The sequence below is a fragment of the Rana temporaria genome, chromosome 4, assembly GCF_905171775.1.
Source record: "Rana temporaria chromosome 4, aRanTem1.1, whole genome shotgun sequence".
Lineage (NCBI taxonomy): Eukaryota > Metazoa > Chordata > Amphibia > Anura > Ranidae > Rana > Rana temporaria.
The window spans coordinates 173382060-173403775 of record NC_053492.1 but is presented as its reverse complement, the minus strand read 5'-3'; the positions used below and the strand labels follow the sequence as shown (position 1 = coordinate 173403775).

Below are 21716 nucleotides of genomic sequence, written 5' to 3'. Positions count from 1 at the left end.
CTATATTTGCTCTCCTCAAGAAATGAGATGGTTTACGAAATGCTATAATATACCCATTAGAAAGCAATTATTTAAAATGTCATCCTTGTCTAATGTCTCTTTCCATTTTCACATCAAAAACATTCTGCTGGGTCTGAAGTAACAGATCTTTTCCTGGCTAACAATCTGTGTAAAATGTAGAAAACTTCATTAGCAATTTTTTACACTTGTTGCAGATGAAAGCAGTAAGTACCTACAATTATTGTCCTTTACACTAATTTTTTTCATTTCATTAACCTCGGTTTATGCTCAAGCAGAACATATGAAGCACTTAACCACCATCTAGACTTCAGAAACGACTTAAAAAAAGTAGTTACTGACTCTACTAAAGCTCCAGGCAAACAGCTATACACACTGTTTAAATACATGTATGCATACTGTTTTACCTGGTCATTTTGTCATTTTGCCAGACAATATGGCGGTACGTACAGCCTTGACAGTTAATAAGATAATTTGCTGCATCTTGAATAGTGTTCTAAATCAGCTACTTGCTGATTGGGCAGAGTTGATAATGTTAATTTAACTTCCAACAAGTATGCTGGAATTGGAGAGGAGATATGGGGAGCTAAATTGTGGAAACAGGATGTTACATTGCTAAAATTCATCTGATTGCCTATGCAGTGTTCAAGAGGTACATAAAGGGGTTGAATTACTTAAACTGGAGAGTGCAAACTCTGAGGCCCCGTACACACAACCGAGTTTCTCGGCAGAATTCAGCCAGAAACTCGGTTCAGAGCTGAATTCTGCCGAGAAACCCGGCCGTGTGTACACTTTCGGCCGAGGAAGCCGACGAGGACCTCGGCGAGGAAATAGAGAACATGTTCTCTATTTCCTCGTTGTTCTATGGGAGAACTCGGCCCGCGGAGCTCCTCGGCAGCTCCAGGACTGAACACGCCGAGGAACTCGATGTGTTTGGCACGTCGAGTTCCTCGGCCGTGTGTACGGGGCCTGATGCAGCTCTACATAGAAACCAATCAGCTTCCAGTTTTTTGTCAAAGCTAAACCAGATTTTACACTCTCAAGTTTTAGTAAATCAACCCCAAAGTGTATGTAAGCTCTAACAATAATTTTCTCTCATTTGCTCCCTTTTGGTCTATTAACCATACAGTTAAAAATGTTTAGTTGTATCTGAGACAACAAATACCGATTGATCTTGCCAGAAATCCAAAACTGTCCTTTGAAATTTGCAGTGGTTTCTCAATGAGCCTTATATGCCATGCCCAAGATACCTCTCTGAATTGCACAACACCTTCCCCATTATATTGAGATGAGGGGAGTGGGAGTGTACTGTAGTCCACTTCCTGTCCTAGGTTGCTCCCCCACAGATACAATACATTGGGGAGTGTTGTCACACAAGGAAACGGAAAACAAATGTTGAAAAATTAAAAAAAATGCAGCCACAACATCTGAGAACTAGTAACCTGCAATATATCACCTATTTATTTTGGAGTTTAAAGTGCTTTAAAGTGATATAAGTCTATTTTTATAGATTTTTTTTATACTTACCTGCTCTGTGCAGCGGTTTTGCACAGAGCAGCCCAGATCCTCTTCTCATGTCCCTCACCAGTGCTCCTGGTCCCTCCCTCCTTCCCCCACAGCAAGCAGCTTTCTATGGGGGCACCCGAGCTGAGCCGCTGCTCTGTGTATCCATTTAGACATGAAGCTGTGGCCTGGCCCCACCCCCTCACTCTTCTCATTGGCTGCTGTCTGAACCAATAGAGAGTCCCGGACAGCTGAGGCTCTTGTGCAACATTGCTGGATCGAAATGGGGCTCATGTAAGTATTAGGGGGAGCTGGGGCAGCTGCTGCACACAAGTTTTTTATCTTAATGCATTAAGATAAAAAACCCTTCTCGTCCGCTTCGCCTAATTGCTTTAGGAGTTGTGGTCAGTTGGGGACAATGTATCATGTTTGGTGACAGTGCCCTACGGTGACTAGGTTCTGGATTAGGATATTTTATTTGATTCATTCAGTGATGGGGGTGAATATTCGTAGATCCCCCGAGATAGCCTTGTTCCACAGATTTCCTGATGAGGTGCCCAGGACATCTGTGAAATTAATCACGTATATTTTGTTAGCGGCGAGAATAGCAATAGTGGAAACAATTGGGTATACCTCTGGACTTTGTTAAAAATAAAGTAAATTGGATTATGGTAAATGATAAACTCACACATATACTTCATAATAATTCTGAAAAATTTGAGAAAATCTGGGATCCGTGGATTCATTATATTTCGGTTCCTCAATGAGCTCTGGGTTGACCCTCTTCTACTCTCTTACTTTTCTACTTTTCCCTTTTTTTTTTCTTTCTTATTTCCTCTCTTATTCTTTCTTTCTCTTTCCCTCTATTAATTCTTGAATGTACTTGTTTCCAATTTGCATTAGGTCATTTTAGAATCCTGTCTGCTCTTTAGACTCTCAGGAGTTTTATACAGATTCCATGTTATGTATCACGCAGTATTTCTTTTTGATACTTACCCCACTTACGTATGTTTTTATACTGGTATCTAGGGGCCAGATTCACGTAGATGAGCGGCGGCGTAACGTATCGTAGATACGTTACACCGCCGCAATTTTTCATCGCAAGTGCCTGATTCACCAAGCACTTGCGATGAAAACCTACGCCGGCGGCCTCCGATGCAAGGCGGGCCAATTTAAATGGGCGTGTGCCATTTAAATTAGGCGCGCTCCCGCGCCGAACCTACCGCGCATGCTCCGTTTCCGAACTTCCGCCGTGCTTTGCGCGAAGTGACGTCATTTTTTCGAACGGCGAAGCACGTAGCGTAATTCCGTATTCCCGGACGGCTTACGCAAATGACGTTATTTTTTAAATTTCGACGCGGGAACGACGGCCATGCTTTATACAGCAATACGATTGCTGTGTAAAGTTAAGGCACCAAAAAAAACTTTGCGACGGGAAACTAGACTAGCGGCGACGTGGCAAACGCGAAAAACCATCAGGAATCGCCGTAACTCCTAATTTGCATACCCGCCGCTGGTTTACGACGCAAACTCCCCCCAGCGGCGGCCGCGGTATTGCATCTTAAGATCCGACAGTGTAAAACAATTACACCTGTCGGATCTTATGGCTATCTATGCGTAACTGATTCTATGAATCAGTCGCATAGATAGAACAACAGATACGTATCTGCTCTGTGAATCTGGCCCTAGGCTCCTATAGGGGTTGGTTTTGTTTTTGTGTTATTTTTGTTCTTTTCTACACAAGGTACTGATATTGTGTGATGATTAGAAGTACTTTTTTTTGGAAACTGTATTGGTTTAAATATTGGCCTTTGTATGCTGATTATTCAGTTTTTTCTTTAATAAAAACATTGAAATATAAAAAAAACCTTTCTGCATTTAGAACCACTTTAAATCACAAGATTGACTACAGAATTACCAATACTTTGGCTGCTAAAACAGTACATTTTTATACATTTCAGCAGCGTATTTAGCTGTTTGCCCAGAGTTCTGCTTTAATTCTGGTACACTAAACATGAATCAACCCTAATAAAATCATTTTCTACTTTCAACTGATAGAAAAAAGCTCCTTTTGCCTTTGTGTCAAGTTCAGAAGTGAGGGCGTCATCTCCCTTGGGCTCCTGCTGTTCCTGATGGCAAAACCTTGCTCTGTCAGCCTAAAGCCCTCAGAACTTTGCTCTTTTCTTCTGAGGAAAAGAAAGCAGACAATGTGTGAAATAGAAAGCACTATACTTCTATTTTAAACACGGTTGAAAAAGTTTTGGGTGTTCAGAAATGCTTAAGTGTGATTTTTTTGAGGACATGAATCACAAGCTAAAATTTGTGAACGTTTTTTGTTTTTTTTTTCTTCAGGAAATCCCCTTTAAAGTTAGTCAATCGCTTAGTAAAAAAAAAACTAGTAACATGACATACGGTATTTGCCTATTAGAAGGCATGACTAGATATCTGTATTTTGGGTAAAATCTGCTACTACAGGACCCAGGGGCCTAGTTAATGCAAATCCCATCATGGTTCTCAAGTTGAGAAATCTGACAAGCCCATTGCATCCCACAGTTCAAGGACAACTATTCTGCTTGTCAGTGTAAAATATAAATACATGTGACAGTAATGTGACAGGAATCCCTAGGACCCTCAAGATATGGTGGGTTCCCTTTATTGTAGTGTACACTCTCCTCCTTAAGGTAGCCACACAATATTGATATGATCATACAATAGATCATTAAATGCAACTAAAATGATCAAACGGAATAACAATCACAAGCCAAACATCCTTTATTTGATTAATTTATACTGCCAAGGTGATTAGTTGTGACAGAGTTTTGTTTAATGGTTCTGAAACAAATATCTGCATTTTTTTCAGAAGAAAAGGTTGTAATTCAGATTGCTTTAACCACTTAAGGACCGGACCAATATGCTGCTAAATGACCCAAGGGGTTTTTACAATTCGTCACTGGTCGCTTAAACAGACAATTGCGCGGTCGTGCGACGTGGCTCCCCAACAAAATTTGCGTCCTTTTCTTCCCACAAATAGAGCTTTCTTTTGGTGGTATTTGATCGCCTCTGCGATTTTCATTTTTTGCGCTATATACAAAAATAGAGCGACATTTTTGAAAAAAATCTATATTTTTTACTTTTTGTTATAAGAAAAATCAATTAAACTAAATTGTAGTCAAACATTTAGGCCAAAATTTATTCAGCCACATGTCTTTATTAAAAAAAAATCGCAATAAAAAAAAATTAGCTACCTAGCGGCAACAGTGACACTAATACAGCGATCAGAAAAATGATCGCTTAGTGACACTGGCAATAGGGAGTGAAAGGGTTAACTAGGGCGGTGATCAAGGGGTTAAAACTTTATTAGGGGGGGTACGGGGGCTACCATGAACCTAACACTGACTGCCTGTCACACTAACTGTCACTAAATGCAGTGATCAGTACATATATGATCACTGCATTCAGTGACACTGTGACAGGGGGGTGGGGGAGGTGATCGGGGGGGTTAATGTGCCTATGTGTAGTGTGTGTCAGTGTAGTGTTGGTGCGACTTACTGTGTGATGTATTCTGTCCTCAGCGGCGGTTGTAAATACCGCCGAGAGGAGAGAATACATCACTTCCCCCTTCCTGTACCGGCTGGGGGGGTCCCGATCGGACCCCCGACCCACGTCTAGGCAGGCACGTACAGGTAAGTTTATGTGCCTGTCCGTGCCATTCTGCCGACGTAAATGTACATGCAGCGGTCCGGAAGTGGTTAAGTGGAACTTCATCCGAGGATTATTCCCCCCGCTTGCCTTTAGTGCCATCTTTATTCATATGGCATGTGTGCAGATATGTAGCAGGTTTCTAGGGCCTGTCACAGATGCACAGCACATCTGCGCATGCGAGGAACATTTCAATGCAAGCTTGACAGTACTACATAGGGTTGTGGCAGTTAATATTATAGGGCTTTGTGGTTTGTTCATGCATGCACAGAATGCCCTGCACATGTGCTACTTCTGGGATGGATCTGAGCGACTCTAATTTGTCAAGGCCGGCACAGAGCATTGCTTTGATCTGTCCCAGAAGTCCTGCAGAAAGAAAGGGGGAAAAGAGTGGGGATTTCAAATTCCCAGACTGTCAGTACCAATTGCATGTGTACTGACAGCTCATCACTAATGAAGCTCTAGGGTCACCTTTTTTTATTAAATTTTTTTGTAAAAGTTGTACTAACCTAGAATACCTAAAGAAGAAAAAGAAAATCCCATAAAGCATAACACTACAGTATTCTAAGGCTTTATGTATACATGACATGGTTTACCTCTCCTGAACGATTTCACTTGATAGCTAGAAACCGACGTCTAAAAATGTCCGTTTAGCCGCATTTACATGTTGCGTTTAGCCGCGTTAATATTAAAAACGTCTGTAAATGAAACGCTACTAAACGCGAGTTACTGCATTTAGCAGCGTTTACAGGCTGTTACAGGCATTTGGCGTTTCAAATGCCTATAAACATCCATCCCGAACGCAAATTTTTGCTCTCCAAAAAATGCTTCTAAACTCAACTGCCTAGAAACAACTAAAAAGACCCTGTGTACTGATTAGATAACATAGAGGAGAGTTCAGGGGCAGCTGAAAAAAACACCCAACTGCTCCTAAACATCCGTTACCAGAAGCAGTGTGCATGAAGCCTAAGTGCTAAAATAATCATCAGCAGATAATATGGGAGATATCATTTTCCACTTGTTGACAAATTAAAGTTTACAGATAATAATTTTTCAACCTATTTTCTCTGTGCCAGTGATTATTTCGTAAAAGTAACAAAAGACAAAACAGTGTAAAACATCTGCTTAAGCTCAATGTGAAAAACCTGTTGTAGCCCATAAACACTGTTGTAGGTCTATATAGAGGTAGTTTCAATACTTATTACCTACTGACTTGGCAAACACTGGTCATAAAATTAAATGTGAATGGTTGTACTTAAATTTATGGTTTGCAATATATACACAATTTGGCCCGTCCAGCAGTCAGAAAAGTGCCATTGTGCGCAAACAGCTTTTTTCACTAAAAATAGCTATTTATCTCCTTGATGAAACACATGCATCGTGATCAGATTAAAGCGATCTCAGCAAGAAGAAGATGCCTGTGTTGCTCAGTGATTTTATAAACCCAGACAGCTGTCATGCAAACCCCATGCCACATGACCCATCCATGAAATGTATGTCTCCAAGATAAAGCTAGAAACTTTTAATTATTATCAGCGTTTGTCTTTCTCTTCTTCTTGAATATAAATATATCTTGCTTAAGCATTGTGAATATCCCTCTCATCTTAGTTTTCCAGTAAAATCTAACTGAGATTAATTATATTCCATTCATCTAACAATGTCAATGGGGAAAACATAGATATAAATATAAAGCCCATGCTTCCTTTGCAGGCACAAAATAAATCATCAGAACAACAAGAGTGTCAAAGAGTGACACACATTTAACTTTTATTTGCAAATAAGAACATTTAATCAATTGCCACACTCCAAACCCAATTTACTTGGCCAGCGTCTGCTAACAAGAAGAGATTTTATAATGATGAATAGCAATAAAAGTTTGTACAGGGTACGTAGGAGTCATGCATCTTTATTCACGCCTCTCTGAACCTAAGTCAGTGTAATAGGTTGCGCTGCTAATTACATATGCCTGATGTGCTGCATAATAAGGAGCACTGCTGCATTGCACACTAGCAAATGACATGTAAATTACTGCAGCCTTGTCTCAGACTACAGAGCACTTTGTACAATTGCCCACTGTACCCCCATTTAGCATCATGACATACTGGCACAGACATGCATTGTATATTGAGTACCTTCTATAATACTGAGCCAGGAAAAGCAGGTCTTTATAGAGACACACTCAGACAATATTCATTTTGCCTGCATAAAACCTGCAAAAATTCACTGCTTTTAGAAGTGTATAGTTAAATGAATAGAATCATATAAAGTAATCATTTCCTCACTTCTTTATATTTGCCTGTAATAACCGGATCAGGCTGAAAAAAAATTCTACTATCATCTAATTGGTTCAAAATTTACACATTGCATGAGCTGCCTTTGATGTTACCAGTGGTAGTCTTTCTGTAGGTGCATAGTACCTACCTTTCTGGGCACCTGCTGTACTGCATACTTAAGAAAAGAAAGTTGTAAGCAAGATCCAGCCTAATATCTAACCACCCACATTTCTGTTGATTCTAAACAGTTGTGTACAATTGTTTTAAACACTTATCAAATTAGCTCACGGAAAGGAGGAGCCAATAAGCAAAATCTACCTGTCATGCTCTAGATCTCATTTCAAGGAGAAGAGGAAGCTGCCAAAAAAGATACTGTGGGGGATCTGACATTAGTCTCCTAGGATGTATCTGGAAAGCCTAGGCAACATGAAGTCAGGACATGGGGATCAAATTATACAGGTGCATCTCATAAAAGTGATATATTTTAAGCATTTCTTTATTTTTATTTTTATGATTATGGCTTTCAGTTAGTAAAAACCCAAAATTCAGTATCTCAGAAAATGTGAATATTACATAAGACCAATAAAAAAGGATTTTTAATACAGAAATGTTGGCTTCTTGAAAAGTATGTCCATGTAAAGTATGGTATGCACTCAATACTTGTTCGGGGCTCCTTTTGCATGAATTACTGCATTAATGCAGAGTGATTTGGGGAGCCAAGGCATTTGCTGGTGTTGGTCCACTGTGTTTTATCAAGTCCCAAGCCAGCGCAGCCATCTACCAGGAATATCTAGAGCGCTTCCCTTTGCTGACCAGCAGATTTCATTTCCAGCAGAACTTGGCACCTGCCCACACTGCCAAAAGTACCAATACCTGGTTTAATGATCAACCCCTGGTCCCCGGCCCACTACCGGGCCATGGCCATTCTGCAGCCGGGCCGCGGGTGCGGGCGGCTGGCAAGAGACATGCTGGGCTGCTGGCATGAGAGCGCTGGGTGGATGGAAGAAGCGGGCGGGCAAGCAGAGATGATATCTCTTTCTGCCCCCCGCATTACCGCTCTTCCGCCCTCAAAGCCAGTGCTCTGTCTTAGTGTCGGAGGTGCGGCGAGGAGCAGAGAGATGACATCATCTCATACTGCCCGCCCCGCATCACTGCTCTTCTGCGGCTCCACGCTGTGTGAAAACGTTTCCTTGTTCGTGGCGCAGATTGCCTGTACCCCCTGAACAGCTAATCGGGAATGGCAGAAGGATGGAACCAGAGAGAGACAGCCAAAGGAGTCCTGGACCCTCCCACTGCCAGGTGAGACCAGCTGCAGCATGAGGAGGGAGACAACCTGCTACATCCAGAGGGGCGATCCCACAGAGATGTGATGTCATCAGTGACAGGTGAGCTGTGTGTGGGAGTACAGGTGAGGTGTGCTGGGACTTGCAGTTCACCCCCTCAGCTGTCTTCCTGACATACCACAGGGGGTGCTCCACTCTGGTGACAGGCAACGTAGCAGGTGGCTTGACAAGTGACTATCCACGTCTGGTGGCAGATGACACACTCAGGGCTCCCACTGATTCTACATTATGGTAAGTTGAACTATTTCATTTATTACTACAATGTAATAATAGAAATAATGCGCTTCAATCATCCTGACACCCTATCAAGCATGGTGCCGTGATGGTTGAAGCACCAGCTACTGCCCACGAAAAATCGTGACCCCCGATCCTTGGCACAATTTTCTTCCACGCAGCCGGGCCCCGGTGCCAAAAAGGTTGGGGACCACTGCCATAGAGAATCTGTGGTGTATTGTCAAGAGGAAGATGAGTGAAACCAGACTCAACAATGCAGATGAGCTGAAGGCCGCTATCAAAGCAACCTGGGCTTCCATAACACCTCAGCTGTGCCACAAGCTGATCGCCTCCATGCCACGCCGCATTTGATGCAGTAATTCATGAAAAAGGAGCCCCACCAAGTATTGAATGCATACTGTACTGTACGTGGACATACTTATCCGTAAGCCAACATTTCTGTATTAAAAACTCTTTTTTTTTTTTTGGTCTCATGTAATTTTCAAATTTTCTGAGATACTGAATTTTGGGTTTTCACTAGCTATAAGCCATAATCATCACAATTTAAAAAAAAATGCTTAAAATGTATCAATATGTGTGTAACACATCTATATAAAATATATGAGTTTCACTTTTTGAATTTAATTACTGAAATAAATTAACTTTTTGATGATATTCCACTTTTATGAGATGCACATGTATATGATGTGATACAATATAATTTTTTGCACAATCTGTTGCATTTGGTTATGTTTTGGGTCCACCCATGCATTTTTTACCTCTAGACTTCAGGTCTGACTTCAAGTGTAAGTTCACCTTTACCAAAAAGCATACTGTTGTTCCACATGGGTTAGATATAGCAGCATAGTGTGCTAAACTTACCTTCCAGTCAGGGCTCCCTTTCCCTTCAAAGACTGTAAGCCTAAATTGAAAATAAAAGAAGCCTTAATCTTTTACAGTCTGTAATGGCTTTGTGTTGAGTAATTATAGGACAGCCATTGGGGACAGCACTCCAAGTGCCATGATAAGGAGTGTTGTACGGTTCTTGGGCTAGACACTTGGTGCCTATATCACTTATGATGAGCTCAGCAGTTACTACAGAAGTACTGTATACACTGTGCATATGAGGTAGTGGTCATCTCTCCTGTGGCAATAAGGGGGTGCTGATCCCAATGGATGCTTCACCCTACAAAAACTCGGGATGGAGCTATTACATGCTCTAAAGAATTTTAAGTAGCTTCTTTGAATGGAAAGAGAGTCCTGGCTGGAAGGTAGATAAACAGACAATATGCTGCTATAACCATATGGAATAGCATAGTGTGTTTTTTGGTAAAGGCAAGCTTACGCTTAAAGTAAATAAAGATGCTTATGAACTTTTTGGGGAAGGAATAGGGTGAAATACTTACCATTTTCCTTGTTGTTCCCCTGGTTCCCTCTGCTCTTGTCCATGGGAGAACCCTTCTCACGCCCAAATTGCTACTCCTCTGTTTTTGGAATTTATGTGAGTTGGGACAGTAGCATTGGGGGGGGGGGGAGGTTAAGAGGCATTTTACTTTATTCCTTACTCCTGGACTAAATGGTAACAATCCCACTCCTGGGGTTTAAAAATTCAAGAACTAGAAAAGAAAGGCACACATTTGCCATTTGTCATTGCTGCGACCGGAACAAGGTTTATACTTTCTGTCCCCCAAGCCAACTGTCTTGAGCTTCCCCCGCCACAATGAACAGGCTAGCCTTTCTATCACACTAAGTAGATCTGATGCCATAGCCACACAAGGCACATAGGTAGCGGCACAAACACTATAAAAATAGTTTGACTCCTGTTACTACACAGTGACAACAGTAGGTTAGGAAAACCAACACCCTACTCTGCTAGGTGTATAAATCCAGAGCTGGTGAATTGTAAGTACATAGCACACTATTACACCAGCAAAAATGCACACATTTTACAGGTAAAGAAGCCTGGTTGGGTGACACTGGCAGGCAGCAAAATGATGTGTGAGTGGCTGTGTGCTGCCCCTGGCAGTCCTGCTGTTTTTGGAAATGGTGTATGTTGGTTATGCCTGTCACTGGAGGTGAAAGCAATGTAAGAATGTCAAGAGGGTAAAAGCCTACTTAACAGTTGACTGAAAATCTTGACAGTCATTCAGCTAGCATTACTGAAGCACAGAAATGTATTGATTCAAGAAGATTCAGGATAGATTGTTAGTGATAAGGAGGGTTTCTCTGAAAAATGTGAGCTGCGTAACTATAACATCAAAGGAGAACTGGCCTTGTTAAAACATAATCAGAAAAAGAGAGGCAATAAAACAAGGCGTTCCCTAAATTTTATGAATGTGTTATTTATGGAATTTATATTTACTAAGCATAAGGGCCAGTTCACCATAAATTGCACAGGGATGTGCTGTGCAATTCACATGCGATCCGAGTGCAGTGTAATTTAAGCCTGTTTATTTGAATGGGCTGAAATCTTGCCATAATGCAGCAAAGGTAGTTCATGTACTACTTTACAAAACTCAGAACAATTAGATCGCATGGTCCATCTGCACCATGTGATCCAGGGCAGGCAAACACACTAATTTTGCGACCAGCATTTGAGTGTTGTTAGCATTGCACTGAAAGCCAATGCAGATCACAAGTGCAGTGTGTTTTGAATGCGTTGCAAGAAATGCACACAGAACGCTTCCCGCACTATGTTCTGGTGTAAAATGACCCTAAATGGTTAAGGTCTGGTAATACATTTATTTTCCTTGATTAACATCTTCCAATATACTCATTAGTATTTAGCTAACAGAAATATCTCTGCAGTGAAGTGTTTTCACCCAAACATTGTACTAAACAATTTGTATCTAATTATATCTAAAAAAAAAGGACGTGTACTGCTGTAAACCCTATTTCCAGAATATTTTCACTTAAAAGTTTCATAAATTTTGCAATGATAAATATATGTATCTAAGAGTACATCCAAGTATGTATAGAATAAGATAAAACATCTTTTGCTTTTTGCTTTATACAAGTGAATAAATGTATGCACATTATGTGTAGCTCATATTCAGTCAACTGGCAACTAATTTGTGATTATTTTTGTCCTGTAATTATTTACAACCTGGCACTCGCTGTGTGCTCATTAATACAAGTTGTGATTGAAGTCTTTTTAAAACTCTAGACAGAAGGTGGAATTAATAAAGGGAAAGTAGGTAGAGATTAATTTACAGATTTTTTTTCAGCACTTATCCTGTTATTTTGACACCTTTACATTTCAGAGTGGAGGCTGGCGAAATAGAATTTTTGATCTGACCCAGAAAAAAACTGTGCCCTTTAAACCGCCAGCCAAGTGAAGGGAAAATAAAAAATAAAAAAAATGCAGACTGTTCGAGCCTTAAAATGTATCTTGTTCTGATAAAATAATAATGAACTCCAAATAATAAACACGATCTAAAGGGCCGTTAAACATAATCCAATAATCTACAAATCATTCTGTCACCCCCCCTTATTTTTAGTGTTTTATGCCTCTAACTGGCATCCACACATGCAGAGGTTTCCTTTTTTGTATGCCAATCCTCCAACTAAGCTGGTGTCTCATGACTACAGAAGTTTCCCATGTTCTGCACTATGTCTACTTTAGTGTAAGTCAATGTAATCTAGAGCAGGAAGCAGCATGAACAAATAGTCTTCAAGCTGTCAGGTCCTAAACTGCTAATTAGCTGTTTACCCATTGAGGGGAAAGTATGTAATATGGTTCAGTGGATGCAAAGTGGTAAAAATGGTAAAGAAAAACTTTGGTTAAAAGAAATAAGGGGTAGTTTAAAAGAGAAGTATGGGCTACGAATACAAAAAAAAACCCCATTATACTCCTCACCTAGGTGAATGCAGCATCGATCCAATGCTGCATCTGTCCCCCACTGTCTCTGAACATAGAACTGAGCAATCAAACCCTGCGATCCTTCAGTTCTCCCCCTCTGCTCTGAGTCAAGAACCATTACTGTTCTGCCTCTCCAGTGCTAACTGAAGCACTGGGCTGTGGAGGGGGTGGGAGCAGCTGGCTCGGCCTCTTAGCGGATCATTGAGAGGTTGAGCCAGCTGCTGGTCCAGGCTCTGAAAAGATTCCAACCATATGTTCGCCATCCGCCCAGAAGCCTGGAACAGCAGCTGACTCAGCCCCTCAATGATCCGCCGAGAGACTGAGCCAGCTGCTCCCACCCCCTCCACAACCCAGTGCTTCAGTGATGTCAGCTGGCAGGCTTCAGGAGTGCAGAATGAACTACACTCCTGCGACCCATAGGTGAAGGCTAGTCAAAAAAGCTTAGGCTATATTTCTCCTTCACATTTCCACTTTCCACCAGCACACACACATCATTGTCTTGCCAATCCATACAGCTACTGTAAGGGAAGAAAATATCTAGTACTTCCATGTATGGAAGAGCATGTAACTTCCTCTCAATGATGCTCAGTGGCTGGCCCAGAGCGGTGGGGAAAGTCTTCATAAATGTGTAAGCTCTTTCTAGAAAAACTCAGAACGTACATAAGGCTGTCTTTCCTCACTCCCACTGGCTGAGAGGAACAGAAGGATGTAAAATTCTGGGGATGGAGGCATTAAAATTAACCTTTTACCTTGCCCTGCACAATGTTATTTATGCACAGTCTTTAGTAAAGTGTATAAACGCAATGATAGCATTTTATGGGTAACCAAAGCACAACAAATATAATTGTTGATAATATTAACATTATCTGGACTGTATAAAGCATCTGATTGTGTTTTTTTTGTGATAATAACATAACATATTGTCTACTGGTATACATTTCTTCATTGTGAAATGGCTGAAAGAGTTTGAAAATGAGAAATAATAAATTCTGCTTTTAAAATATTGCCTATTTTTTATTCAAAGGGAATGAAAAACATGTCACTGCAAAAAATCATTCAATAAGACTGAACTGTGTCTTCATTTTATCTGCATTGTGACAACCTACGCTGAAACATCAAGGGCAAATACAGCAAAATTATGAAGGTCTAGCAGGATAAATGAAAATTGCACCACAGCCTTCAACCTCACATTCCTGTTTCAGGGGAAAAAAAGTGAGCAGCTATATGTCTTTGCAGCTGAAGGTTGGTAAGGGAGACCAACTATACACATGTATTATGATTTCCATTATATCTCTCAGGTTAACTTAGTCTGCCAAGCAAGCACAGCTAACAGTAGGATAAGGGTACTACTGTTGCTTACTGTATGTGTGTATAGAGATGGGAGGAGAAACTGTGTGATTGCAGGAAGGAGATAAAAGAGAGCAATTTTCAAATATCAGAGAAAAGTTGTTTTATCTGATAATATTAAAAGTTGTAAATTCCGTTAAACAAACCTGTCAAAAGCCTAGGCAATGCAAATTGATTATACAAAAAATTCATAATCACAGATAAACTTTAGGGAAAACAAATCAAAATCCGTAGTATATACAGAGATATAGACAGCTGACATCTTCTGCTTTAAAGCTGTAGGCAAGCTCAATGGTCAAAAAGGACACTACGAAAGTGTAAAAAGACCAAATGCAGCTTTACAGAAAAACTCAAGCTTTGTAGATAACTTTAGAAGCCTATGTCTCCGTATTTAATGACCTTTTTGACAAGATATTTGCATTATCTTTAAAATTAGCATTTTATTTTGTTGTATGTGAATTGCCCAGGTTTGTGACAAATTTGATAAGGAAGATGATTAACCAAATAATCTAACTTATCTGATAGAACAGCAAACTTTGTTTACTTCAAATATCCACTTTAGTTATGAATAATTGTAACTTTTTCTTTTGCACTTTCATTTAACTTCTAGCCTGATTGTATAGCTGTAGTGGATCTACTTCAGATGTTTGAAAAATGTACCTAGCTCTAATTCTGGGTAAATCCATTTGATGTTACATCTAAAGCCCCGTAAAGCTTTGTCCGACCAAAATCACATCAGAATTTTAACTGAATTCCTTTGGAGTAAAAGAGAACATGTTCTCTAGCTAAACTCAGACGTACTTCCTCAGAATTTCCGATGGAAATAATCCGATGGGGCATACAAACGGTTGGAATTTCCAATGAAAAAAGTCAGTCTGGAAATTCCAATCGTGTGTACGGGGCATAAGTCTCTGTAAAGAATAAGAGGTAAAAGGTGACCACATGATCTGTGTTCAGTTTATACAACTAGCTCTAATAAGGAAGAAATTAAAAAAAATCATTTCCTGGAACCAGTATAAAGGTTTCAAAAATACAGTATTAATTTTACCAGTCTTAAATGTTTTAGCCACATGACCTGTGTTTGATTTAAACAACTAGCTCTAGTAAGGAAGAAATACAAAAATATATATGTTATTGTTTCTAAAACCAGTATAATGGTTTTAAATATAAATTTTACCAGTTTTAAATTTTTTAGAAAATTACAACAATGTACTATCCTAATGAAGTAAAACATTTTACAATACTGAGTGTATACAGTATATATTTTTTTTCTTTGTTGGATGTAGCATATATCTAGTGCTGTCATACCTAACCTCCTTCGTATTTTCCCATATTTGTTTTTTTTTTGTTACTTTAATACATACCTCCTTTTCTACATATTTTCTTGCCGGGTTTCCGGGCACATTCCTTGGATATTCTTTTTACTGAAAAATGAATAGAAGACTAAAAAATAACATGGAGCTCCGAGACAGAGAGTAGGAGCATGCAACACCGTTTACCTAGCTCTGCCTTTGGCTATGTATCCAACGCTGTGGAGCCTGCACATGCAAATGGAGGAGGATGTATCATCAATGGGCAGGTAAGAGAGAGGGAGTACCTTCCATTGTAATACCCGTGTCTTGGAAGAACATGAGTGTAGACATGAGTACAGAAACAGGATCACAGATAAAAGAGCTGCATGCACATTGAAAAGCCAGCATGCCAACAACTAACCAAGCATGCAACCTATACACAGGATTAATATGGTTAGAATTTAGAAAAGTGAAAAAAAAATCACAAAGTTTCCCTGGTTTTATTCCCGCATGGAACTCACCATCCTCAGTTGGAACGTATATATTTAAATATAGGCAGTCTTCACTCTGGTCTTGCACATAGGAAGAAACTACATCCAGGTTGTTGGTGAACCAAACAGGAAGCATGACTTCAGGAAGCCTGCCTCCTACAATGTTTTGTGGACAAACAGGGGCAAATTGAGTGCCATTTTTTATATTCTCCCAAGTTGTTGGAGGTTCTGGAGGTTGAAAACGTCGTTCCCCTACTGGGGAAGCAGCATAAGGAACACCAAGGAATTGAACAACAGGCCCTAGGATTTCATTATTGAGTTCTTTCTTAACGCCTCGTACTTTGCCATAAGTTGTTGTAACTATGGGGTCTACGTCATCCAGTTTTTGTGAGCACACAGTTGTAAAGTGAAGCAAAAATCCCAACAGGCACAAGGAAAATGTGACATCCAGACCCATAGACAACAGGCGCAATCTTGCTACTCTCCACAAACATTTCAGTCGCATGGACCTTGGAAATGCCATAGTCCAACATTAGTTGCCTTGGAAAGCAATGTTATTTGTATCCACTTATGTAAAACAGGGCAATCGATGGAAATGTATCAGGTTTGTTAAATGCGATCCTGCCAGGAAAATCTCAGAGGGGTTTTCTTGCAGCAAGATTCTTCCATTGATTTCCCACTCACCGAAGCAGTATCTTCACTAAGCACTATTTGTCAGGCTACATTCTATTGACAATACTGTTTTCCATAGTAGCAATATCACAGGAGCTGCCATTTATTCCACACTGACTTCTTATAAATCAAATCCAGTTAGCCGCAGGTCTATATCCTGGAGAAAATGAGAATAAGTCATTAATAGGAAAAAAATTATAACATGGACAGTAATTAGTACATGCTGTGCAAGCTACCATGCATTTGTTAATATATTTTCTTTTTCTAATTATAGCAGAGTAAGACAACTTTAATTAATTTTACGTTTCATTGGATGGCTGTTTTGTTAGACACAAATCTACTAAGCATTTCTTTCATGTAGCCTAGAAAAGTTGATGTATAAGATTGCAAACCAGTTTTCAAAGTTTAGTAAAGTTTTGTACAAATAATAATTGCAATATATGTTGAATACATGTTAAAATATTTTAGAAAGTGAATAACTGAAGCAGAACTCCAGCCAGGCAGCCAAATACATAGCTAAGATATATATGTATATGCATGTACCAGTATTGCTAAATTTACTCAGATGGTGACACTGCTATTCTGAACACGCACTTCTGTATCTTTCTTTATCACCTCTTGACCTCTTTCCTGCTTGTTAGACTTTAACCTTCCTGGCGGTATGATTAGGTCAGATTTTTGCGTCTCAAATCGGTACATTGTTTTGCATGGAAATTTGGCGTTTTATATTGTAGGCCTGTAATTCTTAGTAATAACTTACTTAAATCTGTCCAAACAAGAGTCTAGCAGAAATTCCGGGTATGATAAAGTTTGAAACTATAAATCATTTGTAAAAAATAATAATATAATAGTAATACATTTTATTCATTGTATTTCCATTTCTGATGACAAATTTCCCCATAAATCACTATCGCTCAATTCTGCAAGTGATTCTAATTTACTATCACTGTTTTCTAGCTGGTCTAAAAGGGATGATGTAAAGGGATGCGTTTTGGATGCCATGGACATTCTCAAGTTTCCAGGCAGAAAGAGCAGTATATACAGTATAATATAAAATGGCATGCAGGTCACTGGACAAAGCATTAGGGACAAAAGGGAGGTGAAATTATTTGATACACTAATGTAATCTGTAAGATTACAGTGTGCGTATGTGTTATTTTTTTTTTACTTTTTTGAAATTCCCACCAACTCTGTCCCCAATGCGTTGCAATGCTCACAGGGAACGGAGCCCACAACACAGTACATTGGGCAGAGGATCCGGCCGCCTGACACAGCGGGCAGACATTGCAGGATCCTGGGGACAATGTAAGTAACCTGTACCAGGGTACTGTAATGCAGTCCAGGGAGCGTCTTGGGGTTATCGCCAATGGTACTGAAATTTAACCCTGATACACTCTCGGGATTACCGCTATAGGAAGGTGAAATAAGCATCACACCACTGTTGAGCCTCTCCCTATTTACTCCCACTGCCGTAAGCCTGAGTAAACACCACCCTTTTGGCCCCCAGTGCCTGAAATGTGTTAGATTCACATTTCAGTTCAGCCCAGTTAGTGCATAGTGTAGGCCCTCCACCTTGCAGCCTGATATCTGGTGTTCAGTGGACAGATTTGAGACAGATAAGATTTGAGACAATAAGACAGATTTGAGAAATTAGCGGACAAAGCAGTTTTCATAATAACACGTGCCCAGAATTTTGCTTTAATTGTAACAAAAATTGATTTTTTATTAAAATAATAAGTACAAAGTAGAAACTACCATATTTTCAACTCTGTTGCAGCTGTCAAATTGTGTGCAAGCAACCTCCTGTAAACCACAACTTCAATTCCTATACATTATGTGTTAAATCATAAGCTTTATGTTTATGCTGTATTACACATTTGTTCTCTTGGCATGACATACAAAAAGTGGAACTCTGGTCAAACTGCTTTCTTAGTTTTGGCAGAAAGTAGAGAATGTTTTCATCTACTAGGAAAAAGTTATAAAAATCTTCCAAATGCTATAACCCTTCCCAGCCATACCAGAAGAAAACATTAACATTTAAGTAAATACCACCTAAAGGAACAAAGAAAATTATAAACACTGACACAGGTTCTAACATTTTACTATGTTATCCACAACTGCCACTGAACAGCAACTCAAGGTGGAGGGAGGATTTAACAGCACCGTTAATGACCAGTAATGTAAGGGTAGAGAGATTAACAACACTGGCACTCATCACCAGCAGAGGGGGATGTTAATATTACTACCATTGACACCAATTCATAAGGTTATAATTATATGCAGCCAGTGACATCAATGCTGAGGGCTATTATTGCATTCACTAACACCAATGCTGGGGTTATCTTTGAGGACACTGGCACCGGTGTTGGGGGATATTATTGCATTCACTAAAAATAACTTTGGGTTTTGGTATTGTGGCTACTGACATTAATGCTGAGGGTATTATTGTTGCTATTGACATCAATCCAGGCAGTTATTATTGCTGCCACTGACACCTTTGCTAGGGGTTATTATTGTGGTCACTGACATAAAGGCTCAGGATTATTTTTTAGGTCACTGAAACTAATGATGGGTGTTAATATGGGGCTCACTGACAAGGTTAATTTTGCGGTCACTGACACCAGTGCTGAGGGTTACTATTGCTGCCACTAACAACAATAGGGCTTATTTAACTTCCACTTTTTTCTTCAGTGTGTATTGCAGTACTTTGTAAATGATGCAAAAAGGCTGACATTGCGGGTGTGTTATTGCCCATTAATCTTGAATGGGCTGCCTAACTCAAGTCACTCCACCTCAATTGTGTGATTGTCTGGAAGTGTTATCTCACTTGAGGCTGCCTATAAAAATCAAGTTCACCACCACTACTCTAGAGAGTCATAGAATTACTTGTTACCATTGTGGTGCTTAAACTTCTGAAGCACACCAATCATACTGTAAAATCTCATTAAGAAATAAAGTAATTCTTAGAAGAGCAATATATACTTTTTGTCTTTCTTTCTAATGCAGTATTGTAGAGTTCACATCATAATCAAAAAAGTTTGGCCAATACTAGGTCCTAAGAGCAGACAACAAGCACCAAGAATGATCACCATATTCTTTGTAATATGAGTATGAACAATAGCAACAATGTGGCAATTTCCTAGAGTACCTCAATTGCAATACAGCTATTAGATGGCGCTGACGATCATGGCACATAATTATATCACAAATAATACATCAATCATTCATACTGATCATGCAAATGCTTAAGGCCCCGTACACACGAGAGGATCTATCCGCTGGAATTTATCCGTGGACCGGTTTCAGCGGATAGATCCCCTGGTGTGTACGATCCAGCGGATATTTTTCCGCGGATATTTTTCCCCGCGATGGATTTCCAGCGGATCAAAATTTCTTAACATGCTAAGAAATCGATCCGCTGGAATCCAGTCCAACGGATTGATCCGCTGTTCTGTACAGACTCACCGGATCAATCCGTCCGAATCCATCCCTCGCATGCGTCGTAATGATTCGACGCATGCGTGGAAGTCCTTATATCACAGCGTCGCGCACGACCCCGCGTCATCATCGCGGCGACGGCGCGACACGTCACCGCGGAGGGAATTCCGCGGGAATTTTGATCTCATGGTTAGTACAACCATGAGATCAAAATCCGCCAGAGGATTTAACCGCGGAAACGGACCTCCGTTTTAAACTATTCTAGGCAACAAGTGAAACCCATCAGTGAACTTCTAATTACTGTATCAAAATCAAATCAAATCAAAAGTGTCAGTTTATCCACTATTATGCCGCGTACACACAATCGGACATTCCGACAACAAAACCGTGGATTTTTTCCCAATGGAATGTTGGCTCAAACTTGTGTTGAATACACACGGTCACACAAATGTTGTCGGAAATTCCGAACGTCAAGAATGCGGTGACATACAACACTACGACGAGCCGAAAAAAATGAAGTTCAATGATTCCGAGCATGTGTAGGATTTTTATGCTTTTTTAACCTCTAGCAGGTTATTTTTTTTTCTGTCTGTGTCAAGCTGGCTTTCCCTTGAGTTGAGAGGTATCCTAATATAGCGCGGTCTTACCCTGAAGGGTTCTGACGTGCTTAGCGGAGTTCCTGGGGAAAAAAAAGACCCAGGGACTAGGAGCTGCAAGAAAGTAGCATGAAAGATGAAATCAGAGAGACTACACAGAAAAAAAGGCTTGCGTGGAAAGCCAAGTCTTTAATTTCCCGTGAAAGACCGGGATAGTAGGGTCCCCCTTGCGCTCGACAGGGAGGCTATTCCACAGCAAGGCACCCTGGTGGGAGAAAGCTTGACCACCACACCGGATCTTCTTAGGCACCGAGATGTGGAGGAGATCTCTTCTGGTTGATCTGAAGCCTCGTACACATGACCGAGGAACTCGACGGGCTAAACACATCGTTTTCCTCGTCGAGTTCCTTGTCAGGCTGTCGAGGAACTCGACAAGCCAATTTTCTCCATTCCCGTCAAGGAAATAGAGAACATGCTCTCTTTTTGGCTCATCGAGTTTCTCGACAGTTTCCTCGTCGAAAATGTACACACGAAAAAAAAAATTCTGCAAAAAAAATTTCGGTCGTGTGTACGAGTGATCTGCCAAGAGATTGTTTATGAAAACGAGAACAAAGGTAGCTCGGGGCAAGGCCTCTCATAATACATCCTTCCTTAAATAAGGTGTGATAGTGGACCGGCAGCCAGTGCAAGGCACAGAGGACAGGGGTGATATGATCCCTCAATGGGACATCCATAAGTAACCTTGCCGCAGCATTTTGTATAAGTTGAAGCTTCTGAACTATCGTCTTTGGCAATCCCAGATATAGTGAGTTGCCGTAGTCTGGGCAGCTGCCTATCGTGGCACGGATAATGGTTTTGCTGTCCGGGAGATCCAGATATTTAAACAACACCCTCAGGAGTTTTAGCTGCCAGTGCCATGCACTAAACACCTTTTTTACCTGAGGGGCCAGGGTTAAACCAGAGTCTAAG

At 40.4% G+C, this 21716-nt stretch overlaps 1 protein-coding gene across 4 annotated transcripts in view; it reads right to left on the bottom strand.

Moving 5' to 3' along the window:
- The window catches only part of NLGN1 (neuroligin 1), a 910902-nt gene that overhangs the window by 504007 nt on the left and 385179 nt on the right, over nucleotides 1-21716 (bottom strand). For 2 of the 4 annotated variants that reach the window (XM_040349387.1, XM_040349386.1), the window contains exons 2-3: nucleotides 16072-16870; nucleotides 15623-15682 (exon numbers count right to left, since the gene is read on the bottom strand). In XM_040349387.1, coding sequence (XP_040205321.1) covers nucleotides 15623-15682; nucleotides 16072-16564 — 553 coding nt within the window. In that variant the 5' untranslated portion in view covers nucleotides 16565-16870. The remainder of the gene's footprint in view (nucleotides 1-15622; nucleotides 15683-16071; nucleotides 16871-21716) is intronic. The other 2 variants (XM_040349388.1, XM_040349389.1) reach the window with 1 other exon arrangement.